The 25,443-nt window shown below is 33.1% G+C and overlaps 2 protein-coding genes across 2 annotated transcripts; both read right to left on the bottom strand.

The window, feature by feature from the left end:
- Nucleotides 1–609: 609 nt before the first annotated feature.
- On the bottom strand, nt 610–5,420 carry LOC132204384 (sodium-coupled monocarboxylate transporter 1-like). The gene is made up of 15 exons (XM_059632871.1): nt 5,293–5,420; nt 4,911–5,020; nt 4,627–4,857; nt 3,432–3,591; nt 3,311–3,376; nt 3,208–3,259; nt 3,087–3,154; nt 2,876–3,030; nt 2,370–2,510; nt 2,193–2,301; nt 2,020–2,129; nt 1,589–1,766; nt 1,454–1,540; nt 973–1,127; nt 610–913 (listed from the first exon to the last, which is right to left on the bottom strand). The coding sequence occupies exons 3-15, from the start codon at nt 4,848–4,850 to the stop codon at nt 682–684; spliced, it is 1,737 nt and encodes a 578-aa protein (XP_059488854.1). The 5' UTR covers nt 4,851–4,857; nt 4,911–5,020; nt 5,293–5,420; the 3' UTR covers nt 610–681.
- A 454-nt stretch (nt 5,421–5,874) lies between these two features.
- LOC132204266 (uncharacterized) lies at nt 5,875–17,529 on the bottom strand. The gene is made up of 6 exons (XM_059632662.1): nt 17,313–17,529; nt 10,666–10,807; nt 9,500–9,642; nt 8,026–8,185; nt 7,501–7,615; nt 5,875–6,904 (listed from the first exon to the last, which is right to left on the bottom strand). Exons 1-6 carry the CDS (start codon nt 17,374–17,376, stop codon nt 6,773–6,775), a joined length of 756 nt encoding a protein of 251 aa, XP_059488645.1. The 5' UTR covers nt 17,377–17,529; the 3' UTR covers nt 5,875–6,772.
- Nucleotides 17,530–25,443: the final 7,914 nt, after the last annotated feature.

Here is a 25,443-nt window from a genome sequence, read left to right as displayed (position 1 = left end):
CAACGCTCGAAAAAGCAAAAGTGGCACACACGCTTGTTTAGTCGAGTTGTAATCGAGGTTGCTTCAAATATGCCAAGATTATTATAATATTTTTCGCTTCTGGACTTTGATTCAGATTTATATGTGCAGAAAATGTTTCTAGTAAAATTCAGGATATGTGCAAGTTAATGATGGGATCTGTTTTCTATTACGCCGAGAAAGTGAACTATACAGTTTGTTGTTGCTATGGGTGCGCGCTGACCCTCTGATAAAAAACTTTGATCACAATAAAGCACACAATTGTTTTACTTTATTAAATATAAATTTTGTAACATTTTATCCATCATCTTCAGAACTTATTACAACTATGTTATTCCCAAAAAAAAAATACATTACATTTAGGAAAAAAAAAAAACGAGTTTGAATTTTTGAATGTTATTTTTGCTTTCATGTTTGAAAAGAATAGTTGCTTGACATATGATTTTTAAATTTTAATTGATTCAGTCAAAGTAGCAAAATTTGCAATTTATATTAAAATTTATTTTATTTCTGATTTTTAAACAACTAAAATTTAATTTTTAACAAAATGGATTTGAAAAACACATTGACATCATTTAACTTTTTGAAAAATTAAAATTTTATTATCTATAATCCCCATACAAATAAAGTTTTATTATTAAATAATTCTCTTGAAAATATTGTTTACGTTTCAAGTTCGTACAGCAATTTGACTTCAGTCGGGTGCCTCTGGTCCATTTGATCTGGTAACCATCGGTGAACTAGCGGACAGAAGAGATCTTTGTGCAGCGATTTCCTCTTGCTGGTGTCCATGTAGCTGACGGGAATCCCGACCAGAAGCACAATGAGCGAACCCAAGAGTCCGAAGTACATGTACGAAAGGCGGAAAATGGGCCACACTGCATCATTGTCCGGCCTTAATTTTTTTATAAATTAAATTCATCAAAATTAGCATAATTTTTTTTTAATAATCACCACTCAGGGTCGGAGACTGTGAAGTTGGCCGAACACTCGTGCACGGAAAATGGAAGTGTGCGATGTTTCATTGTGCCGTTGGCCAAGTGATTTTGGGCCCCGAAAACTACAAAACTCACAAGCAGAAGGGAAACACAGGAGCCAACAAGGGCGCCCTTAAATAAGAAATAAAAAAACATTAAAATAATATAAACCGGTAATTAAATTTTCTTTAATCTTTAATGCAATAGCAATAAAAAAATTAGGATTTGCCTTATTAAAATGGAAATAATTACTATTAATTTTTCCGCTCAATATCGAAAATGCCCAAATGATTTTTTAACTAAATTTACTGCTTTTGCAATCCGGACATAAAATTTTCCTGAAAAGCGGCAAACTTTGTGTTTTAATTTTGCCAACTTTTGGATTAAATAAAAATAAAATAACAGGTCGTGTTCTCCTTAGAAAAAAACTCAGTAAAATTAAATAAAACCATATTTACTCTGCTAGAGGCGCGCGGGACAAACATTCCAAGGGTGAATAGGCCGAGGAGGGTGCCGGAAGTAATTCCACCCAGACTCAGTGCTGCCTAGAAAAAAATTTGAATATGCTTTATTTATTTAGTTTTTCTGCTCACTTGCAAAACTCCTCCAAGATGCTCGACCACAAAAACGAGTCCAACGCAAACAGCGCCCATTAAAGCGGCCGCCAGTCGGAGCAGCACCCCTTTGCTGACAATTTTGGTCGGAAGCACGTCGGCCAGCAAATCATCCACTATCACTCCAGATAGAGCATTCAACCCCGTTGACATTGAACTAAAATTTTAAATTAAAATTATTTGTAAAATTAATTTTTATAAAACAATTGATATTTTTTTTTTCAAAGAGTACATGTTGTACATTAAAATAATAAAATTTAATTAAAATTGTTTTACATTTTGGTTAATTCATACACTAAATTGATTTATTATGTTATAAAATTAATATTAATTAATTAATTAATTTCCAAAATAATCAGAAAAATTTAAATTATGTAAAATTTAAAAATTTTTAATGCTTCAATTTGTACCTCAAAGCGGCGCTGAAAACTCCAGCGACAAAAAGTCCAGTGAATCCCGGAATATGACCGGCCACGTCCAAAACGTACATTGGCAATAGTTGATCTGGTCTCTTCACTCTCTTCATTTATGGAATTATTAATTTTTTTCCATTAAATTTAATAACTAATTTTTAAATTTTTACCCCCGAGCTGAGAGGATCGCAGCTTTGGTACGAGGCGTAAATCAGCATTCCAGTAGCGCTGCTTAACACTTTGCTTAAACCCAGCCCAATGCTGAACCAGAAAATAGTCCTTAATTTTTCAAACAAAGGAAAAAAGTGTGTTGTTAAAGGTAAATACAAGATTAATTGCGAGCAAACCATTTAGCTGATTTTAGATTTGGAACAGAGAGATATCTCTGGACCATGCCTTGTCCGACCCCACACTGTGACAGCCAGCCAAAGTAGGTTCCCCACAGCACTGTCCAGAAAGTGTGTCTCTTCAACGGATCTGGATCCATACTTGGAAATAAAACATATTTATTTATAACCGGGTTTTTTTTAGTCTCCTGAAATTGTAATATTTTATTTTATCTCCTAATGTCGATTTAACAAAAAAAACATAAAAAGCTAAAAATATAAAAATTAAAAATCAGCAATAAAAAATATCAGAAAATGTCTTCAAACATTAGCCAACAATTTAGGATCAAAACCTCCAAATTACACCAAAATAAAAAAAAAATAATTCTAAACTGGTCGCAATATTTTAATTTACAGTGAAAATAAAATAACTTGTTTTTAGTTTCAAAGACTTTTCCCTCCACATAATATGATCTGTTATTTATCAGATTAAAAAAAAAAGACAAATAGAAGTAAAAATTAATTACTTGAAAAACTCAAGACGGCCGCCTTCCTCGTTCCGTTTCCAAACTTCACCCCATCCGCCGATTTTGTCTGCGCCCAGAACCATAACGGCCACCATTGAGGCAAACATCAGAATTGTCTGAAGAGTGTCAGTCCAAACCACGGCTTTTAATCCTCCCTAGGAAATTTTAAAATATTTTTTCCCGAAAACAGATTATATATTAGATTTTCTACCAAGGTTGTGTAAAAGATGCAAACGGCGCACGTGATTGGAGTGACGAGATGAACGTTGATCCCAGTTACTAAAAAATAATATTCAATTTGAAAGATTTTTAATTTCAAGAGATCTGTGAACCTTGGCTAAATGCAAGAGCTGGGACGTAAACCACAATAGGAATATATAGCATCTGAAAATTTTTAATTTTTCAATTTCTTTATTAATTTGAAATTTTTATTACTTGTGAGATCACAAACAAAACCGACGCCATTCTTTTGACGTTGTTGTCAAACCTCAATTCGAGATACTGAAAAAATATCAATTAGTAAACATTATTCACATCAATATTAAACACATTTAACTTGGTAGGAAGAAGTGAGTTGGAGTTTGATGAAAACCGGAACGTATACCGCGGCCACGGTATAGCTGACCATAAATCCGGAAATGATGACTGCCCAGTACTGCATCCCGTACCTGTATATTTCAGCAGGCACCCCCAGCACCGTTATTCCAGAAATATGACTGTGAAAAAAAAGGAAAAAATTGTTAATATTTATAATTCCAAATTTAATTTTCAAAGCGATTCTATGTTTAAGAACTTTATAAATTTAATCCTCATCGCGTAGACGCGTAATGATTTTTTTCAACCCCTGCAAAAATTTGTGACGGCAACCCGCTTGACACGAGTGCCTTACAATTAGCATGAAACAATTTAAGTAAAATTAAACCTTAAACTTTATACTATTTTTCCTATTCAGCCGAATTTATTTATTTATTCAGAATTTAGTAAAAATGTCAACATTTTTTTTATTTGATCAAATTTTCTGCTTTTTCCTACGCCATGATATATTTTATATAAATTGATTTAAAAAATTTATAATTATATTACAAAAAATATTGAAAAGTGCATCATTTTCAATTACAAAAATATTTTTAAAGTATTTACTTCGTTGGAAAATCAAATTCATTTTTTAATTTCATCATTTATTTTGTACACGTTATGCTTGCTATAAAAATGACTTGCAATATTTTGTGTATTATCAAAATTTTACTGCATTTGACTTTGAACTTTGTGTTTTTTGACGGTCAATTTGGAAAAGCCCCATATGTTCTTTCGCACGCGTCTCTTTATTGTGTCAAGATAAAGAAAATAAGCGAACATGTGTATAATTTATGCGATGATTTACGGTGCGTTTACTTTTCCGACACGTAAAAATCGAGCGCATGCCGACCGCAGTGCGCGGAACCTTTGCTCTTCGCCACCACAGATTTACGCAACTGTAAATTTAACAATGCACTCCATAGTCCCCCGCGTCCTTCTGCGTCTCAATGATGAAGAGGAACGATATACAATAAAAAGTATAAAGATTTGTGTTTTATAAAAGTCATGTAGAAATTAAAATATAATTTAATTTGGCAAAATAATTTATTTTGGTTAGAGTTTTAATTGAACTTTCAAAATTTTGCTTCTAATTAAACTATAATTAAACCATTTTGACGCAAAAAGAGCTTTTTTTAAATTTTTTTGTCGTTATAATTTTTGTAATGCAGACTTACCTGGCAATGAGCGAAAGAGAAACAGGACCAATTCCCATACTTTTTCCTCCCATGAGATATTCCTTGGCTGTGTTTTCCCGTCCTGAGAAAAAGCCAAAGTAGCAGCCAATAATCGCCGAAATTCCCAGCATGGCTGAAAAAACTCCGAAATCGAGCCATCCGAGGGTCTGCTCCACTTCGGCCAAAGGTTCCCATCCAGAATTTAACACGGATTGGTTAAGCATATTTGTTCTAATTAAATATTTAATTATTTATAATTTTCAACAAAATAAAAGTAAAAAAACCTTGGTTTGATATGTAAGTGGACCTGAATTGGTGTCGCACTTTGGCTCTTCAATGGTCTTTACGGAAGCACCACTTGCATGGACAAGAGTAGCGACTGGTACGCCTGCGGCTACACAATGAAATGATAAAGAAAATGCTTCACAATGGCCAAGAGGAATCTTCCCCGTGAATTGCGACAACCGTTCATTGGCTCAATTCGCTTTTGCATGCAAATCGTAAATTAAAATTTGTATAACTTGACACCACATATATCAACTTTGTGTTGAATGATTCAATTTAATTTTTGTCTTTTTTCAGTGAAAATTTCCATTATTTATAAATAAAATTTTGCCTAAATTTATGGCCCTCTAAAATTTATAAAATTAAATTTGATTTACTCACTAAAAACAAGAATTTCCTTTTATATTAAGAACAAACTATCCCGGTTGGAGCTGTTTCACAAAATGGACTAAATGATCTCGTATTTTAAGCGTGCGTCAGAAAAGAGATGAAATAAAGACACCTAAAACCGCATCTTTGTTAAGCTGGCTCAGCAATTTTGACTTGCAGACGATGAAGAACCAAAAGCAAAAAGCACCACCACTCGGTCGAGGCCCTAATTAAGTAAGGTTTTTTATCACTGCTGAATTCAATGAAATTTAAAACATAATTATTGACTATAGAAAATAATTAAAATTTTATCCAATAATCAAATCTGTTTGTGAAAAAAGCAAAAATATTCTTCTTTATTTTTTCCTTGTGTAGAATTTAAAATTAAATTTGGTCTTGGTAATTGAAAATATTGATGCGGCTTAAATGAATTTTTGGATGTTTTATAAACAAATATGAAAAAAATATCAGATTTTAGGTGTTCCACATTTAAATTTCCAAAGCGATTTTTTACTGTAAAATCCTTTCCAGATTTTATTGTTCATCTTATTGTCTATCAAATTGAGATTTGCAAGCATTTTGATTGATGTTGAAATTAAATCACTTGTTTCCGGTCTATTTTCAAATAATTTTATTATAAAGAGGTCTATTGAGGGCAGCCGCACATCACAAGATGAGCATTGCTGTATTACACAGTAGCATACATAACCGTAATCGACGATGATCATCTTTAAATCTTTTTGTCTATTTTTACACGCATGTGTGTGAGCAATCAAAGAATACATTAGAGCAACTACCTATTACAAATAATAAATTATATGATCCTCAAAATTGCTGCATTATTTCCATTGATACGAGCAAAAAAATATTTCATTCATTTTGTGTCAAACAGGAACAATGCACTTATGTCTTTGAGATTAGAGTGTGTTTGCTACGCAAAAGTGGACAGACAATACTTTTTCGGTTTTCCGAGGGGCAATAATAGTAATAATGTAGAAATTAAATACGCAATTTGAACGGCTGAAAAATACAAGTATACAACTAATCAGACTTTGAATTAGTTAACTCTCTAAGTTATGTGCTTGTGACACTCTATAACAGCATTAATTTTAATTATACGATTACAAACAGAAAACAAAATAATGGCGCTTCGAATAAATTATGCAATTTTTTAAACAGTTTTAAAGTCCTTATTAAATATATTAAAAACCGTGAATTTTTGGTTCAGGCTGGTCAGAGATTTTCTTCCCTTGTGTATTTTTTTTAATGACATGTATTTAAATTTCCTGATTAGAGCGCAGACGGTAAAATACGTATGAGGAACCTATATCACATTCACTCTCCGACGTCCTGAGCCATTGAGGAAAATTCGCGTCTGATTTCCAGTCTCTTGCTCGGAACAGCAGCTTGTTCGCTCCTCTGGCTGGCGGTTGGTTGGTTGGACGTGGCGCCGCTGTCCTCCAAGGCACACCACTTTGGCCCTGGGCAGTTTTCAGCTGCTCGACCCCAGGACGAGGCGGCTCAGACCGACCAGCAGCAGACTCGAAGCCAGCAGCGCGTGGCTCGTCCGGGACACCCACCCGCCGCTCGTTGGACAGTTGTCGGAATATTTCTTGCAGTATTTCTGCAAATTAAATAAATTCATTAGTTTTGATCAATAAAAAATAAAATAAATATATTTTATGCAAATTTTTTGATTATGATATTCAAAGTTTTGAAAAATTAAATTATAATCAAGTAAACCAAACCAATGATGATTAAAATTGTAGAGTTATTTTTTATTTTTTCAAATTTGGTATTTGGTTGAACCGATGTAAATTGGAATGTGCAGTCGATTTTTTAAAACCTGATAAAATCAAGATTAGAATGGAATAATTTAATTAAAAATATATTTATTGAATTCATTTTTCTTTAATTAGAATAGATGAAAACTTTTCTATGGAAATAATATATATTTATGGAAAATTGTAAAAAAATGTTTACAAACTAAACATGCGAATTAACACCTTTCCAAAAAAAATGGTTTTTAAATATAAATTTCAATATCTAAAAATACTTTTTATATTTATTAATTTCTCATGACATCCACTTCAAATTAAAATTTTTTCTCTATATAATCAAATTTGATATCCATTTCAAATCTTTTAGAACTCTTATTTGGCTTGAACTAGTAAAAAAACTGCAACAACAAATATAATCAATAAAATTAATTATACTCACATCCAGGAAAGGATTGCCCATGCGGTTGAAAATGTGGTGGGTGAAGTTTGCTGACTCAGTGCCGCACCTTGAGGACACCACGTCTTGCGAGCAGCCCACATAAGTTTGGAAGGAGCTGTAAAAAGGAAAAAATTTGTTAGAGAAATAAAACCTCAATTATTAGAGAAAAAATAGTGACTCGATATTAAATAAATAATATAAATTTAAATTCTTATTAATACAGAATCTCTATATTTCCTTTGCCCAGAAATTGCAAAAAATTAATTAGAAAATCTAAATTGGATTTAAAATAAATTATAATAAATATTTCTGAAATTGAACATTGTTGTTCAAAAAGTACAAATTAAGAGTTAATAAATAAATGTTTTTAATTTTTGCCAATAATTAGTTCATAATTTCAGAAGATAGTTTTAATTTTGAAGCTTGAATTTAAACACAATAATCGATTCCATTTCTTATTTTAATTGGATAATTTCCTAATAAATTAATAAATGGGTCATCTCTCTATTTAAAAAATTTACAAACCAGCAGAGCGCCCGCATTTGCGCCTCGTTGTTGGAAGTGGATGACATGAGACTTTCGTTGGCCTGCGCGTTGATCAGCTGCAGCTTCTCCTCGTAGTCTCGGGCGCAAACCCCAAAGTCGGAGCGAACGTCTCTTATGCACGGAGCGTGCCGCAAAAATTCTGTTGGCAAAAAAAAAATTACAGGTCAATTAGGCGAGAGAGAACAAAGTGTCCAAGAAAGCCACACGCCATGCACAAAAGCCGCATACGGCTAATTGAATTATTCACTTGTCGTGTCATTAAGAAATTGCGCGGCGTAGAACCAGAAACACACAACCCGAGTTAATCTGCATAAAAGCGTGGAGAGACATTCACGGCGGAAATAACTACAAACTGCCAAGAACACGAGTATGCTTTCCTTTGAAGGCAAATGGGGCGAGTCTTACGATGGACAATTAGCAATTTAATTTTTTAGCGCACAATTTTTATTAGGTTAAAAGATTTAAAATAGAGCATTAAAAATTTATGGAAATGAAGCGATCGGGCTTTCCCTCGTTGCAGAAAATTGTTTTTATTCAAAAACAAAGAGCCATTTGTTTTTTAATAAAATCAATTTTCTGCAACTAGGAAAAGCCCGATCGCTTCATTTCCATGATCATCTCCTCGAGTGTCAACTTCTTCAAATATTAAAAATTTACTTAATTTGTTAACTTGAGGGAAAAATTTGTTAATTTTTTTTCTTCAAATTTGCACTATTGGAATTTTGAATATATTTATTAAAATGTTTGATGAAGTTTAATTAAAAAACGGTTGAAGTGCAGCAACTAGAATTCTCTTATCTAACCAGGTAGTCACTTTTCCAATTAATTTATACAACTTTTTAATTAAACTTAAAGAAATTTAACTTCTTGTATATCAAACAAAATGTACAAACGTTTATATCATGAAATTTTAATTATTTTAATTTAAAAAAAAATAATTTAGAAACAAATATTGTAAAAAACACTTGGCCTTTAAAATTTACTCAATTTATAGGAATAGGATTAAAAATTAATTAAAATTGCACAAATAGCTCCATTGAAAATTGATTCTCTACAATTCTCGCAACATTATTTTCACTTATTTTCATAAAATAGTTAAATTTTAATTTGTGAACCACACTTTATAATTGCATGTTACTTTGACCCGTTCTACTTGAGACGGTACTTGGGGATATTATAAAAAAATGTAATTTACATAATTATTCAAAAATTACAAAAAAATTCCACCGTTTTGCGTTTCCCAAGTAATTGCCTGAAGAACTGGTTCTGGTTCACCTTGGCGCCTGCTTGGCGCCTCTCAAAAACTCACTTGTAAAAATTATAATATAAAAAGCTAAGCAATTTCTCCATTAAAAAAGCACGCATTGATTTTCTGGTAAAATAAAGAAAACCACTTCAAGTGCGCGCCTCATTAATTTGTTTTGAGAGCAGAGTGTATTTTATTTTTGTATACCTTTCTGGTAGCTGCCCTCGGTGCAGAGATCCTGGATGACGGCGTTCGTGCCCGCGTACAGTTGGATGAAGTAATTGCGCTCTTGCGGCGTCATGCAGTTCAGGGTGAAGTTGTCGATACACTTGAGCCCGGCAATCAGTTGCCTGCAATGAGAGAACAAAATTAATGTCATTCATTTCATGCACAAACAATGAAGTAGTAAAAAAAATTAAAAAATAAATCTTCAATATGTTCATGGAATTATGGAGGATTAAATTTTAATTGATTATTAATTACAGGTTCAAAAATTAATTCAAATTAGAGTTTCTAATAAATAAGATGAATTTTAATCAAGATCAGAACAATTTATTTTAGTTCTTTCTCTAAATTTAGGAAAATTAATTCAAATAAATAATTAGAAGTCTGGATTTTCTTCAAATTTAAATTATCTCATTACATTTTTTCTATTTGTGAGCCAAAATCAAATTTGGCAACATAATGAATTTGCATAGCTGATTGCTAATTTCACTGCCATGTGCTTGTCAATGAGCTTAGACTATGTGTGTCATGTTTTGACTCTGCAGTGGCGAATTGTGTGGGGATGAAATTAATATGCGCGGTCCGATCAGCAGAGTCACGTTCTCTCTTATTTGCTGAATATGTTGAGAGCGCAAAATCATACATACGTGCCTCATTAATATAATCAGGCTACCGCTAATTGAAATGCAACCCCTTCCGCGAGAGGATCGTCGCACAAGAGAGCAGGTTTTTGTCGGATTCGCGGAGGGTTCTTGATTAATGAATTAATGTTGCGAAATGCACTCGAAGAGACTCTTCAGAAGTCTATTCACATGAATAACTTTGATTTTGAAATTCCTTATTATTATTTAGAGTGAGAGAAAAATTATTTTAAATTAAAATTAGAAATTCCTCACACACAAAATCGTGAGTTTTGATATGAATTAACATTTTAAACGACCTTTAAATTACAAAATTAAAGAAAATTCCCAATGTTTATAAATCATTCACATATTTTTACAAAATCCTCCAATTTAATAACGATATTTCCACTTTTTACGCTTTACATTGATTGCAATTTTTAAACTAGTGATATTTTGCAGAGTTTTGAATTTTGGTAATTTTTAATTTTTTAATTATTTTTTTTCTGATTAAGTAAGTAAACTTACGGGCATTGAAGGTCAAGCTCCTGCTTGTTTGTGATGAAGTTGAGATCGCTGGAGCCGCTGATGGCCGAGCACTTGAGCATCGCCTCTTGGCGGCACTCGTCCGAAAAGGCGCCGGACCCCGACCACCTCGCTGACCTGGCGACTGAAACAAGATTCAAAATTTCAACTCAAACTGCCAGGAAAAAATCTTTCTAAAAAAAAATATGTTATTTTTAGTTTTTAAAAATTAATTTTACATCCGGATGTTTTTTCTCTTGATAAATAAATAAAAAATAATCCGTGCACAATGCTAATTGAAAAGTGATGTTGCACGCACCTTTCCAATCCGTGACTCGGAGTTAATAAAATCAAAATCCCACCCTCTCTCTCTTTGTAAATATTAACGGCACGCAAAAGTAGACAGGAGCGATCGGCGCTTTTATTTTTACAACGAAAAAAGTAACGCGCAGATCGATCGGGGCTGCGTGTGTGTGCTTTTAATTAAAGGCGGCGGCGAGTAGCCAATTAAGTGGGGCCACGGTGTTTGCCAACAATTAACAAAACCCTTTCCCGGCGAAGCCACACGCGTGTCGGCGAATTGAATGGAGGTCCAGAGTAAGTATAAATTTGCAGAGGGCCGCGACATGTGACACGTTTAATTATTTCGGTTAATCCCGTGTTCGGACAAGACTTGGCCGCTCTTCAAATTCCGCCCCACTCGTTTCACACCTGCTGCCCCCCTTGACCGCTGCTCGGTGACAACTTTGTTAGCCAAAGACGCAAAAGCGACGGGGCGATTTTAATTAAATTTCACAGCGACATCTGAACAAAGTTGACTCTTTGGAAATTAAAAATAAATAGCGTATCCGATTAAATCAATATTATGAATAAGATTTGGTACAGACAGGTTACGTACAGGTCATTAATTTTTTAATTAAATTTTTCATTCATTGATTAAATTAGAAAATTAAATACACTTCTACGTTTTGCTGTATTTTTTTTTTTTTTTTTTAAAAAGATTTTTCCGCAATCAAAGCAAAACAAAATGTATTTGAACTTAATTGAAAAAAAAAAATTTTAATTTTAATTAATAATTAATTAATAACTTTTGGGTTACTTGTTATGTTATAAAGTGTTTTAAAATATCATTTTTTTTTTATGAAATAACAACTTCTTTCTCAACTTTCTTATTAATAAGGATCCAAAAATTAATAAAAATGTTGATTTATTCAAATGTTTTCATCGGTTACCTTTTTATTAATTAAAGGCCATTGTTAAATTTTTAACAATAAACCAAAAATTAATGCAAATTGTTGTTTAATTGAATTTTTAAATATAATTATACTCGCTGATTTTCCTTTCCCTCTCCGTTAGTATATTTTATGTATGCTTATTTTTTATTTAATATAAATCTTGGAAGCAAAAAGTCGGTGGCACGCTATCTTGGCTGTGGGAAAACGGCGTGGTGTGTCATTATAAAGTGGAAAAACCGGAGGTCATTCCAATTACCGACAACACTTGCGCACATTTCGCCCTTTTCCATGATTAGGTAGGCTTTTGGATTTTGCGCCATGCCCAGCCAAGAGTAATAACTTGTGCTCTTTTATTTCTTTGTTCCATATTTATATAATAATATATACAAATACTATTTCCAGACTATAGTGAATTGTTTGTTTCAATATAGGAACATACACGCGAGCCGTGATAAAACTACGACAAACGAGGGCGAATGAAATAAATTGACGTTTGTTCACAGCAGGCTCATGACCGCGCTGAACAGATATGTGTTATCAATTATTGCTCTTTTACCTCTTGTATAAGAACAAAAATGCACTAAAAAGCGTTTCGTTTTAATTTCATCTCATTAATTATATTTCAATATAGATAAAAAAGCTTGAATTAATTATTAAAATTTATTTACTGTGCTGTGTAAAGAGAATAAATTTCCTAAATGAATAAAATACTAAATACACCAGGCACTTTTTAAATCTAAAATAGTTTTATTACAGGAAAAATATAATGAATTCATATAATTGGTTAATTACAAATTATTTCACAATTTTAATTTCCCTATCGCCAAAATCTTGATTTAACTTGATTTTTTTTCAATTTAAGTCAAATTATAATGCCAGTAATCTCTTTTTTTTTCAAATTAATGAGAAAACATTTTTTAAATACAAATTTAAGGATTTTATATCATTTTGCACGTAAATTTTATTTTTGGCCTTTTAAATTTGTTATTTCATTTGTCCTCTCTCACTTTTCATTTTTTTTTTTTCTTCTTTTTAATTGGTTTTTAATCGCTGTGGAAAGATATTGATCTCATAAATTAATTATAATAGAAATATTGTGCTTAAAAATTTGCTTCATTTTGTATTCACCTGTCTTTTAATTGTGTCAATGAAATAATTTGGCGCAGGTATATATCGAGAGATGACTAATGAAGAGCGAAGGCTTTTGCTTAATTTTCTCCTCGGATCCTTGACCCACAAGAAGTTAGCAAGCACCAATAATCAAGCAGACAAATAATCCATTCTCTTGCTCGTCACCGGCACACATGACATATTTGACGTGAACGCAACTCGTGTCCGTACTACTGCGCAGTTTTTATTTTTCCTTCCTAAGATTATATAAAACCGCACGCGCCGATTAAGTGGGAAGAAATTTCCAACTTGGATAATCAAGAGCAAGAAACGGATCTTGATTTTGCTGCAGCGTCGGATAAGCTGCAAGTGCTGATGTCGGCGGCTTCATTAGCTAATTACACACCGGCCAACATTTGTGCACATGCGAGACCGCGATCAAGACTCTCGAGTTGCATGCAAGTTATGCTAATTAGCGGACTAGACTTGTGGAAAGGCCTAATGATTCTTTTATTTTCACTTGAAATCTTTTAGGAAATATTTTTATTAATTATTTTTTTTAGAAAGACTAAGTTTAGTTTTATAACAAAAAACTACTTTTTACTCTTTTTCAAAAATAAAATTTTCACCTTTAATCATTAGCGTGTTTTCAACGATCAATAAAATTTAGATTCGGGAATTTGGCAGGGATTTATATTTAATATAATTTTGGCTCGCGTCGCAATGCTCAAATCAAATTTGCGCCAAGCAACTTCCTGCAGCGTGTGTGCGTCGCTCTTAACATTTGTTAAGTGAGGCCAATAGGATTGGTATTTGTAACGATTGGCTCGGCCTCTTGAATGGTCGCGGTCAGGATGGCGTGATGCGAGAATTAAAATAAAATTGGTCCGCCACGTCTCTCGATCGGGTGACTTGAGCCGTTTTTACGCTTCATTCATTCGACAAGAGCTAAATTTGAGCTGCACAGAGTTAAGTGCAATATCTTCCATTCTAATGCCTGACAGGAAAATAAGGAGCAGAGAAAATATTTTAAAGAATAATAATAATAATAATAAATAGGCTTGTACAAATTTTTAAACAATTTAGTTGATTGTGATTTTTATTTAAAATTTAATAAAACAAAAAATCCAAGATTGTTAAAATTTACTTATTCAAGTGCATGTCACAAAAAAAACTTGAAATTATGACAAAGAAAGGGAAGCATTAAATTAAAAATTAAATACGAAGTAAAAAAACCTAAAGTAAAATTAATATTTTATATTATCATGATGAGTAATTCCTAGTTAAATTGCACCTTTTCTTTAAACTTTTACGATAAACCAGTAAATCGATTCGTTTAGACTGTGATTCTTAATAATTTGCTTTTAAAGGATTGAAATTTAAGCCATTGGAGGTCAGATTTTCTCAATATTTTTTTTTTTTTTTTTTTCAAAATTAATAAGAAAGATTGAGTGTGTGCGAATCCTTATGATTTTTATTAATTAGAAATTTAATAACACATCTCTGCGCGTGCCTTTTTTTTAGTCTCACGAACTAATTAATTGACGTGAAATAACTTTTAAGATAATTAACGATTTCGTGTTATTTTTTTTAATATAATTTTAATCTCACTCTCCAATCTTGAAATAAGAAAAGGCGAGAACTGTTCCGAGTCCATGCGTGATTAATTTTAATATTCAACTTGCTTTCGGCACCACATCATGATTTATCACAATCTTGATGTCGAGCGCACGGTGTGCGATAATTACCCACTTTGCATCACAAAAGGCGCTGACAAAATCACTTCGCCTTTGACGAATAGACTTCAACAAAGGACCAGCTGTTGCGCATACAGAAAAGGGTTGGAAAAGAATTATAATACAAAGGAATAGATTGAGAGAGGGAGAAGTATAGAATAGTAAAAGTTTCTTCCGCACGAGAAGGCTCCGCACTTTCCATTTTATTATTATGCAGTAAATATTCTTGTTTTAATTTTTGCAAGTGCGAGAATGTAATTATAAAAATTGATAGCAAGGTCACGGCCAAACAAAAATGTTTACCAAAATAATTAGTATATTGGACCCGGTTTGCCGAGTGTCTGCTGCGTAGAACGAAAAAGATCAGAATATATAACAGAAGCGCCGGCCTTCGTGGCGCGGTGCTAATTTTAAAGACAGACACGATCCAAAATAATTTGACGTGCCCGCAGCTTGCGTAAATAATTTGGGCGCGTCGCCGAGTTTAAAAACTAAAACTATTTTGAATTCCTTAATTGAGTATGCAAAATAATAAGCGAAAATTCAATAATTTTGTTGGAAATTTTGAAAGAATAAAATTACATATGGATTGTGAGGCAATTATTTCAAAATTGACGGGTTAAAATTTCAAAATCTAATCAAAAATTTTGGATCAAAATTAAAAAATTTCAACATTCTTCATGGATTATTTGAAATTAGTATTTCATTAATTTATTTCAAATGACACTCCGCGATCTGACGCAAGGAATAACCATTGGAATCAAAATTATTAATTTAATTTTGAATAAATCTAATTTAAGCACAGGATTAGATAACAATGGAATAGAAAATCGCATTAACTTTCTTCTATAAAATTTGCAGATAGAATCTGATTAAAAAATTGTGAACAAAAGTTATTTAAAAAATATATATATAAAGGCAAAGGAAATTCCCAGAAATTTCTCGAAGGTTTTTTCCTTACCTCTATGATTAATAAATATGAGTGAAATTTGAAACAAAATAAATAAAAAAAGAGAAAAAATTGAGAGTGAAGACAAAAGGAACTTTCGTGGCTTTATTCATTTATTTTTTTCTATAATAATTATTTGCAATGAATGTCGGCGTGATTTCGACGGAAAAGGCGCGACCCCCGCGAGAGAGTTTGACGTCAACCGCGGGAGTCCAGCTCGCCGTGAACGAACGAGTCCAAGTCGCTGCTTAACTGCGGAGTAGAAGTTTTCTCGCCGCGGCGCCGCGATTACGAGATAGCGAAAAAAAAATACCTGCCGCGAGCGAGCAGGCGAGAGAGAGGCCACGTGTGTCGCGGCTTTATTAGCGTGTTTGCGTCAGCTGCCGTGACTCGGTCGGGCCTCCGGAGTCGGCGGGCCGCGATTGGCTGCTCGCGCTCACGCGGCACCTCGGATGATTCAGGTGCGGCCAATCCCGCAGGGTCCGACGCAGGAATCCCGACCGCGTAAAGAGAATTTCTTTCGCGTAAAGACTGCATGGATTTCAACGACTGCGATTCCCACGATTTTGCACCGTTTTGAGAATTTACTTTTGATACGTGCAAAAGAAATTTAAAATAATAAAAAAGAATATTTAATTATTTTCTTTGATTTGTTCAATTTAATTAGAAAAAAATTTAAGAAAAATATAGAAAATATAATTAAAATTACTAATTATTATTATTATTCTCAGTCAAATACTTCATATTTAGAAAAAATTAAAATTTTCAAGCATTTCCTCAGTTTTTTTTTTTACATCAAAGGCCTTGTTGAGCTGTGAGAAATAAAATCCTGAGTGGTTTTCCTTTTACGATGGGAATATTTATTTTTTTCTTTTTATATAACTGAAAGCCGAACGCCTTGGCTGCAGACCTCGAACAACCCTCTCGGAAGAATTATTAATTAATTTCTAATTAGTCATTTCTCAATTAGTTTTAACCAAATTCTTGGTGCTGTTGATTTTTCTCCAAAAACTCTGTCTTAATTTTAAATTTGTATTGGAGAAAATATTTAACATTTGAATTACTTTTTATTGGTTTTCGCTGACTATATAATTCGTATATGATCAAATTAATTAATTAATCACGTGTTGGCCGACTGCTGCTTAGGAATAATTTAGCAACCGAGACACGATGGAAAGGTCGCACCACTTCCGCTCGTGATTGGGTCACCTGGGAATAAAACGAATTCGGACTATGGCCCGGCGACACCAAATAAAAATGAATTAAATTAATCACAAGTGGAGAGGGGGACAAACTTAAAAAACTTGTATATATATTTTGACCAATTATTTAACAAAATGAGGAGAAAGTTTGTTACTTTTTTCGCGCAGAGAGGATTATTTTTTGTAAGCCGGTGAAAAAACGCGGTCAAGCCAGCACTAAACTTAAATTTTCTGGCTGCTCTGTGTGTCTTTTATTATTAGCGTACCAGGCAAAATAAATGTCACGTGGACCGAGAGACAAAAGTTAACAACACGAGACTCGGCGCCCCAAATAATAAAACGTAAACCGCTTGCTCCGCTTTATATATATTTTGACAAATGTCACGCGAGGTGTGGAAAAAAAATTTTTTTTACTCACATGCCATTCGGACGGCGAAGGCCATCAGGAAGAAACGGACGAAGACGTTTTCGGAATTGCGCATTTTCGCGCGCGACTGGAGAACCACCTGTTATGGTATTCGGAGGAAGGAAAGGTACACGATCTCTTTCTCTCTGCCGCAACTCTTTGAACACGACCGAGAGCAACGAGCGATCGCGTCCGACTGAGTGAGTGGCTGCGAGCGAGACCAGCCAGAGGCTCGGCCGCCGCCGCCGCCGCCGCGCTTCATTATAAATAGCGCAATCCGCAGAGGGCCCTCCCTTCTGCCTGCTTTTCAAACTTTTCCCCGCGCCCTTCCGATTCTTTTTTTATTTTTTTTATTCAGCACACCGGCCCATTCTGCTTTTCTTTCTCCTCTTTTTTTCATTATCAGTCCGACCTGCCGCTCTATAGGAAAAAAAAACACAACAACTTGATGGCCCTTAACAAGCAACTATTCCACTCGCGCCGGAAAAGTAGCAAAGTTGCGCGCGGCCAGCAATTCCCACAGCATTAATTTTTCCGCTGCACACGACCAGATAAAGTTGCCGGCTGCAGTTACATTTATTTATTTTTGCAGAGAGAGGATTGGATCAGGTGAATTGAGCCGTGTATATAAAACGAACGTTGACCGGCCAATTAGCTTTATTCGCGTTTAAACGGATTATACGTTTTATGTCTCTATGCCGATTTTTTATTTATGCTCGGACTTTTACGTTGGTGCTTTGAAAAAATCAACTATTGAAAAATTGCTTTATAAAATTGTAATAAAAATAATTTGTTTATCAATTTTTAAAACTTTTGAAAGGAATTTAATGATTGCAAATTTGCGTTTAATATTCACAAAAACAATTTACAAGAGATTCCACAGGTTATAAGGTTTAGGGAACGGCCCAAATCTTAACTGGGGCCCAGATTTTATTAAAAGTAAAACGTCTCGTATTTGATAAAATGTTTCAGATTATATTTTGATTCGTTTATTTAAATTTTTCGTATTTATTAATTATGTTCCAAAGTGATGCTGCTGACTATTAAAAAATTCTAATTTTGCTGACAGAAATGCGCTATCAAAACATACTCTGATTATAGTGTTTAGTCTATGGTCACAAGTTGTTTAAGTTTTTAAAAAGAAGCATAAATTGAGGTTATTCTCCTTTAACGAAATTGACAGACTTAAAATTATAATTTTAATAAATATGGATAAATTTTGATTTTCTCTACAACTTGAAAAATGTTATATAACTTGAAAATTTTGTTTTACTTGTAAACACTTCTAAAGAGAAAGCTCAACCGTGTGTGCAAGAATTTATTAATTGTGTAAAAGGATAGTTTTTAAATCCTTTATAATCTGATACATAAAAGTCGTCAAAAAAACAGGAGTTTTTTTGACAGTTCTAAATTTTTTTACCACCTGGTTAACAAACTATTTTTTTTATTGCTCGCAGACAATGCACTAAAGTATTCTTTGAAAAATAAACTATAGGTAAATAAGCGGCAAATTAAAGAAATTAATTTATAGAAAATAAAATAATAATAAGCATCTATCTCATCCAAATAAGGCATTTTTACTCAGATGCGCATCCTGAACCAAATTTAACACGGCGTAAATAATTGATCTGCTCATCGGTGAATTAGACGCCTACTGCGAGTATGGCCTTCGTTTTGCTACATCAAATGTATTAAAGCATAACATAGGCTTTCCCCAAGGCTACGATATATACTAGAGCATAATAATATTGCTCATGGAATTTACGCATGACTAATCAACATCAACTCATAACGTCTACCAAAGTGAGGCAAAATGTTGGGAGTTAATTTGGCTTTTTATGTTTAAAGAAATTTCTGAAATTGGTAAACGGAGGATGACCAAAAATTCATGCAAGGGTTAAATTAATTTTAATTTAAGAATCACCCAGCATCTAATTTTAAATTACTTTAAATTGATTCTTTTATGGAAAATTATAGAGTCTTGTTTTCGTCAAATCACAAAAGCGTCCCGTAATTTTAATTTTGTGAATGTGTGTAGATTTTTTATTACATTCGGCGGGTGTCTATTTGCGTCACAAAAGAATTGAAAGTCATGCAAAGAGATTCCGTCCATTATGTGTACAAAAGAATAATTTTTTGGCTGCAAAAAAATCACATTAAGAGATCTTTCTGCGCACAACTTGAAGAGAAAATGAACACACCAGACGTGTCCGGCTTTGGGCAAATTGCGAATAGCGAGAAATATGGACAAAAAACCGGCCGTCAATTTTTATTTGCAAAGGGAGAGGATGATGACAATATAGTGAAGTAAATGCAACATCATTGCAAAAGTCAAAGGAATACAATTTATATTTTTGTAGTGAGAGGAATCAATAGAATTTAACTCTTAAATAAACAAGTTGTATATAATTTAAAAAATTAAATTGGGGTATTGTTTTCTTCAATTAAAACAGGAAATCGAATATCAAGGATTTGAGAGGCGCCAAAGTAAAAAGTCTTTGTTCATCATTCACCTCTTTGCAGGTTAAGGTTTTTAAAAGTTAAATGCTTTATCCTGTCAAGACGGTGCTGACACATTTCAGACTGAAATTAATTTTTTATACAAACGTTTCAGGGTTACATAAATTTTCATCGGTATCATGGTTTCATTTCAAAACAATTCATGATTATTGATTTTAAATTCAAGTCGACTGGCTTTTTATAGCATCATTAAAACCAACAAAAAGATACTTATTTTTGTTTCCTTTGAATTTTCAAATTTTAAGCTGTAAAAATCTTTCATTCAGCTTTTAAAGGACCTTCAGAAACAGTTGAGAAATATTTTTATCAGCCAACGGATATTATTACCGAATACGAGACGACAAAAATTAATTATCACATTCAAAATTGCCCAAGTTTTACTTGAAAAGAAATTTTTTATATAATTATTTGGTATGAAAAAGCTTTAAATCTGCGCATTTCCATTTTTCTCATGCAATTTTCATATTTTTATCAACATTAATTATGAGAGATTATTAAACGCCGCGCCTTCCTTGTGGTGGCGCGATGCATTTCGGCGAAGGACGGCAAATAATAGTAGCGTGACATTTTGTTGACGTCACAATTATCATTCAATAAAACCATTCTTGGCCGACTCCTCGTTCGAGAAGAACTGCACACGCAGAGCTGCGCGGCGAGATGTGGAAATTCATATATCCCTCCACATACAAATATGTGCAGTCGCGCGGGCCATATATAAAATCTTTTGGCCTTATGATATAACCAATTCGCAAGAGCAAAGATACGACGCACCATGCAGTATAAGCTTGCATTGCATAAATTGATATTACGAAAGCATACACATATGTCACGCCACTATATTCATGACTAATCACCAGAGTTTCAAAAACGTAAATATGCGCATCATGTGACAGTGAAAATGTTAAGAATAAAGTGAAATTAATTTATGTCAAACGTGCAGAACTTTTGATTTGGTTTATTCATTACCCGTATTTAATTACTAAAAATGTATAAAAAAATTTATTTATTTGATCGAGTGTTGAATTTAAGTAAAAATGTAGGAAATTTAAACAAAATATCTGCTATACTTTAGCGCCTTTTGTTTTTCCGTCCCAAAAATTTGTTTTTTCTGTGTGAAATGTTTGCAATAATTTACAACAAATAAAACAAAAATAATTGTAGAACATAAGTAAATGTAAAAATATCCTCCTAAATTTCATTTTATAAGAGAGTAATTTGAAACAATTTAATTAAATGACACGATTGCTGAAAATAATTTACCGCTCAGATTTTCTGTTTAACTAAAAATGGGGTCTAAAGAGTCGCCTTTATTTGGCAAAAATAATTTAGTTGCAAGTGTCTATATTGATTTATCTCTATAGACATTTACTGCCAAAATTTATTTCAATTTCCCACTATCAATAATTCAAATAATAAAGCAAAAATAAAATTTTGAACTGTATTATATTTTTTAGTCAAGTTGCAATTTAATAATTTTTATTATCTGCCATGGAGAATTTGAAAGTCACAATCAGATGGACCCTTCATTATAGAATTTCATAATTTGTGAAGATTAAAATGGCCTAAATTCAATTGCAGATTCAAGAATCTTTACATCAAATTGTAGCAAATAAAATACTGCTAATTTGACTATCATAAACAAAATCAAATCAATTTCTCAGCATTGCATTATATTTTCTGTGTGATTTTTTTATACAGTTTGAAAGTCACTCTAATTTGTTAAGAGGAAAAGCACAACACTAGTAGATTTAGACCAGGAGAGTGTATAAAACAATTTACTATACTTTTCCTGGTCTGGTATTTGAGCTTGGGTTATTAATAAAGGGCATGTTGGTTATTATTGCATTTGTCTGAGGCACGCACTCCCTCATTTTTTTTTACCTCTAATTTGTTCCTCGCCTACCCTCGCAGTCATTGAGTGAAAAAGTATACAGGGGGTGACTTGTGACTTGTGAACGAGCTTTCTTTCTTTTTCCGTCAATATTGACCGAGTGTTCGGCGAAATCGCCGCCGCTAAAGTGTCACGGAACACGAGAAAACGATCCCTCCACCGCGGGCATGACACAAAAATTTATAACTATATATTCTCTGGTTAATGAACGAACACAAGTCTTGTTCTCGGGGGTTGCGACGTGTGCATGTGTATTAAAGTGTGTGTGATTAAAGGGCATTACTTGGTTTGAAAAGCGGCAGCACAGGTGTATTCGAGAGTCAGAGTAAATTTTATAAGCTGTTATAGGGAAGACCAATATATCAAATATACCCGAAATTTTTATAAATAAAATTGCACTACAATTTCTTTTCAAGATATAATATTAAAAAAATTAATATATTATAATTTCTTTCATTAATATCGATTGAAAAGATGTTGATGACAATTAATTTCTGTATTAAATTTCATTTGATAAATAACTTTTATTTAATTTCCTGCAAATTTTTTAAAAATCTATTTATAAATTTAATTTTTCTTTTTTATATATTTTACAAAAAAAAATGCTTCTAAGAAGTGAATTTTCTAACGCATAATTTAATTAATTTAATCAAGTGCTCATTCTGGTTATTTTGAAATTAAATTTTATTAAAAATTAAAAATATTTTTAAATCGAATCAATTTAATTATTTCTGTAGCCAAGTTGACAACTAGTTTTTTTATCTACTTAATTTTAACTGTAATTTGTTGACAATAATTTGCAAAAATTATCCAATTTTATTTGATATTTTCTCTAATAAAATTAATTTTTGGCAGTCCTGTTCTTCCCTCGGCTCTAAAGTCGAAAACGACATATCCACCTACACAACCGCAGCAGCAACTTTGATCTTATCCAGGGGTAATGATGATGCAGCCTTGGCATGACCATTCGCTCGCCCTCTCAGGGGGTTGTTAATTGCAATTCGCTTAGCCCCATCAATAAAAGCATCGGAACAAAGAAGGGGTGACAGCGCGTGCAATTATTAATCGACCGTCTCTATTTTTTCCCTCTCTTGCGAGACGATATGCATGGAAATGACCATACTTGAGATAATGAATTATTCTCTTTCGTATCGTCTCGCGGGGGGTGCGATGGTAAATAATGGAAAAATTCGAAATAACACGGGCCCCTAATGGCATATTGAGCAGATTCGGCGTCCGGCTGCGCTTGATCGGCGATAAGGACAGCAAAGCGCGCACCTCGTTTTTCCACGGAATCAATTTCACAATGGGCAAAATAGCGGCGCATATAATCGGCACCGCACGCCAACCTTTTATATATTTCAGATATTATTATTCCCTCTTTTCCTGCACTTGCTGCACGAAACGTCGGAAAATATATATGACCGATTTGTTTCTGGAAATTCTCTCATTCATATAATTCTCTCCGAAGTATATATTTGTCACAAAATCACACTTCCTCATTGTCTTTTCGGAAATGAACCTCTACAAATTTCCCAATCAAGTTTCTTTATTTCATGAGTGTCCTCGTGGAAGTATTTTTTTTAAATAGACAAAAAATTCATTGCTGCGGTTATAGATACAAAATTAAAAATATAAAACTCTTTTGTAAAATAATTAAAATTTCAAAGGTGACAATATCATTTAAAATTAATTTGTGTACGAATTAAAAGATTTTAGACGTTTTTAGTGTTTCCTGCTGTGCTGGTTGCTTTGATAAGATTAAAGAATATATTATAAATAAAGCCACGATTTTTATAGCACTTTCAAATTTTATCTTTTAAAATTCCTTTTCAAGATTTTTTTTATTTCAATAATCAAAACCTGACGTTTTAAATAAAATCTGTTAAAATCTCAACGTTGTCGCGATTTCAATAATTAAATTGATAAATGAATTAGACTTATATTTTAGTTATAACTGCATCCATTTATTTTAAGTTCACTAAAATCAATCACAGCGTCAAGGACAAGGATCAAGCCTGTTTGATCTTTTCGGTTTATCTGGTGACCACTGCGTGAAAAGTTCTCTGGCCAATTGACATTTTGAACTCTCTCTGTTCGGACGCTATGGGAACCGCACACTCGCAGACCTCGATTCCTTACCAAATTAAGCCGCGGCACTTATCGCGTTATATTATAATTGTCTGCGAATTTGATTAATACTCGTTACGATTCGTGAATAAGCACGTGGGAATTCTTTAAGCGCGCTTCTATCCACGTGTTCTTTCAATAAACCGCAACGGATGTACTTCTCAAATTAGAAGATTAAAAACTGTTTTAAATTTAACAGTTTCCAGCTCGCCAAGAAAGTTATTTTATTTTTTATTGAAATATTATTTTATTTCTTATTTTAAAATGAGAATGGGTGATTTTTGTTGAAAATATTTTTGAATGTATACTTTGGATAATAAAAGAGATTATTGGGCGAAACAGACGCCAAGAAAATTGGTTTCAGTTAAAGATGAAATTTAAATTTTGAAAATAGGGATAAATCTCAATCTAAAAAGGGCCTTATTATAGTAAATTCAGCTATTTTTTGGACCAATAGGTTTTCCCTTTGTATAAAATTTAATTTAAAATTTTCATTATAAGCCGATTTATTGGTACACAATTAATTAATTTCTCACGTGTATCAAATTATGATCTGATATAAATACTTGAGAATTTAAAAAAAATATTTTAATTTCTTGAAATGTTTTCACACATTTTTTTAAGCTTGGAAATTATACAATTGTCTCGGTTGGCGGAAGAGGCAATAAAATTGCACTGCGGTACATTTATCAGCGAGCATCTGGCATTTCAAGACTTACGCTAATAACAACAACACGGAGTGTGGCGACGGCGGATTAAACGCAAGGGGAAACAAAGGCGGTAATAAACGAAACACAACCCTCGGCTCCGGCATTAATTCATTTATGCATAACTGGCATACGTCTGGATCTAAATTATCCTAATTAAAAATTATTTTTCTCCATCTGCGAAGGCAATCTTTTTATCCGCGGAGCAGAGGCGAACAGGTAATCGCCCCATTAGCGCTAATACTTCGTCTTCCTCGCTCGAATAATTTGTTTCTCCACCACACCCTAGCTTGGTGTATGCGTGTTGCTCTTAAGATCACTTTTGCATTTATACACGAGATAAATGGCCAGCGGGCGGGGGAGGCTCGCTCAAAACCACCGACTCACTTCCCATTTTTTGGACGTTGAATTATGACGTGGTGAGAGCGACTGACAATAATTATATGAGAAGAATATTTTTCTTTATATATCACAAAACCGAACGCGGGATCACGCGTTCATTGATTTATGACGCACTGACCCATTTTCCCTTCAATCATCTCACATTTTTGTTATAATCATGTCAAATTTAGTCTGTTTTTGTCGATTTTTCCTCCCGGCTTAAAATAAAATTAAGGTCTCAACTTCCTTTATTGAGGATTTTTTTAAAAAGTAATTTAAACATTTTGTTGCAACATTCACAAGGGTAATTAAAAACAGGTTTGATGCTGCGTTCACGGATCTCAGAATAATCAAAGTTCTAGATTTAAGGGCATTTTAAGAAGTTTCGCTGAGTTGCATTTGAAGAAAACTTAAAAACAAAACTGTATCATGAAAATGAAGAAAATCGAGCTTGCGTCGTTGTAAAAAACTGTTTTTATTCACAAACAAAACGACTCTACCAGTTTCGGTCACG

Source organism: Neocloeon triangulifer, unplaced genomic scaffold (assembly GCF_031216515.1).
Source record: "Neocloeon triangulifer isolate White Clay Creek 2 clone unplaced genomic scaffold, ASM3121651v1 ptg000022l, whole genome shotgun sequence".
NCBI lineage: Eukaryota > Metazoa > Arthropoda > Insecta > Ephemeroptera > Baetidae > Neocloeon > Neocloeon triangulifer.
This window is presented reverse-complemented; position numbering and strand designations above follow the sequence as displayed.

Bases quoted from the DNA above. Each gene is read 5' to 3' on its own strand.
- LOC132204384 (XM_059632871.1), bottom strand. From the start codon at position 4,850: ATGCTTAACCAATCCGTGTTAAATTCTGGATGGGAACCTTTGGCCGAA. The intron at 3,155-3,207 runs GTTCACAGATCT...ATTATTTTTTAG, and splicing joins AGCTCTTGCATTTAGCCAAG to TAACTGGGATCAACGTTCAT. The intron at 2,511-2,875 runs GTAATTAATTTT...TTTATTTCCAAG, and splicing joins GGCCGTCTTGAGTTTTTCAA to TATGGATCCAGATCCGTTGA.
- LOC132204266 (XM_059632662.1), bottom strand. From the start codon at position 17,376: ATGCGCAATTCCGAAAACGTCTTCGTCCGTTTCTTCCTGATGGCCTTC. The intron at 9,643-10,665 runs GTAAGTTTACTT...CTCTCATTGCAG, and splicing joins GAGCTTGACCTTCAATGCCC to GCAACTGATTGCCGGGCTCA. The intron at 6,905-7,500 runs GTGAGTATAATT...TTTAATTTGCAG, and splicing joins TGGGCAATCCTTTCCTGGAT to AAATACTGCAAGAAATATTC.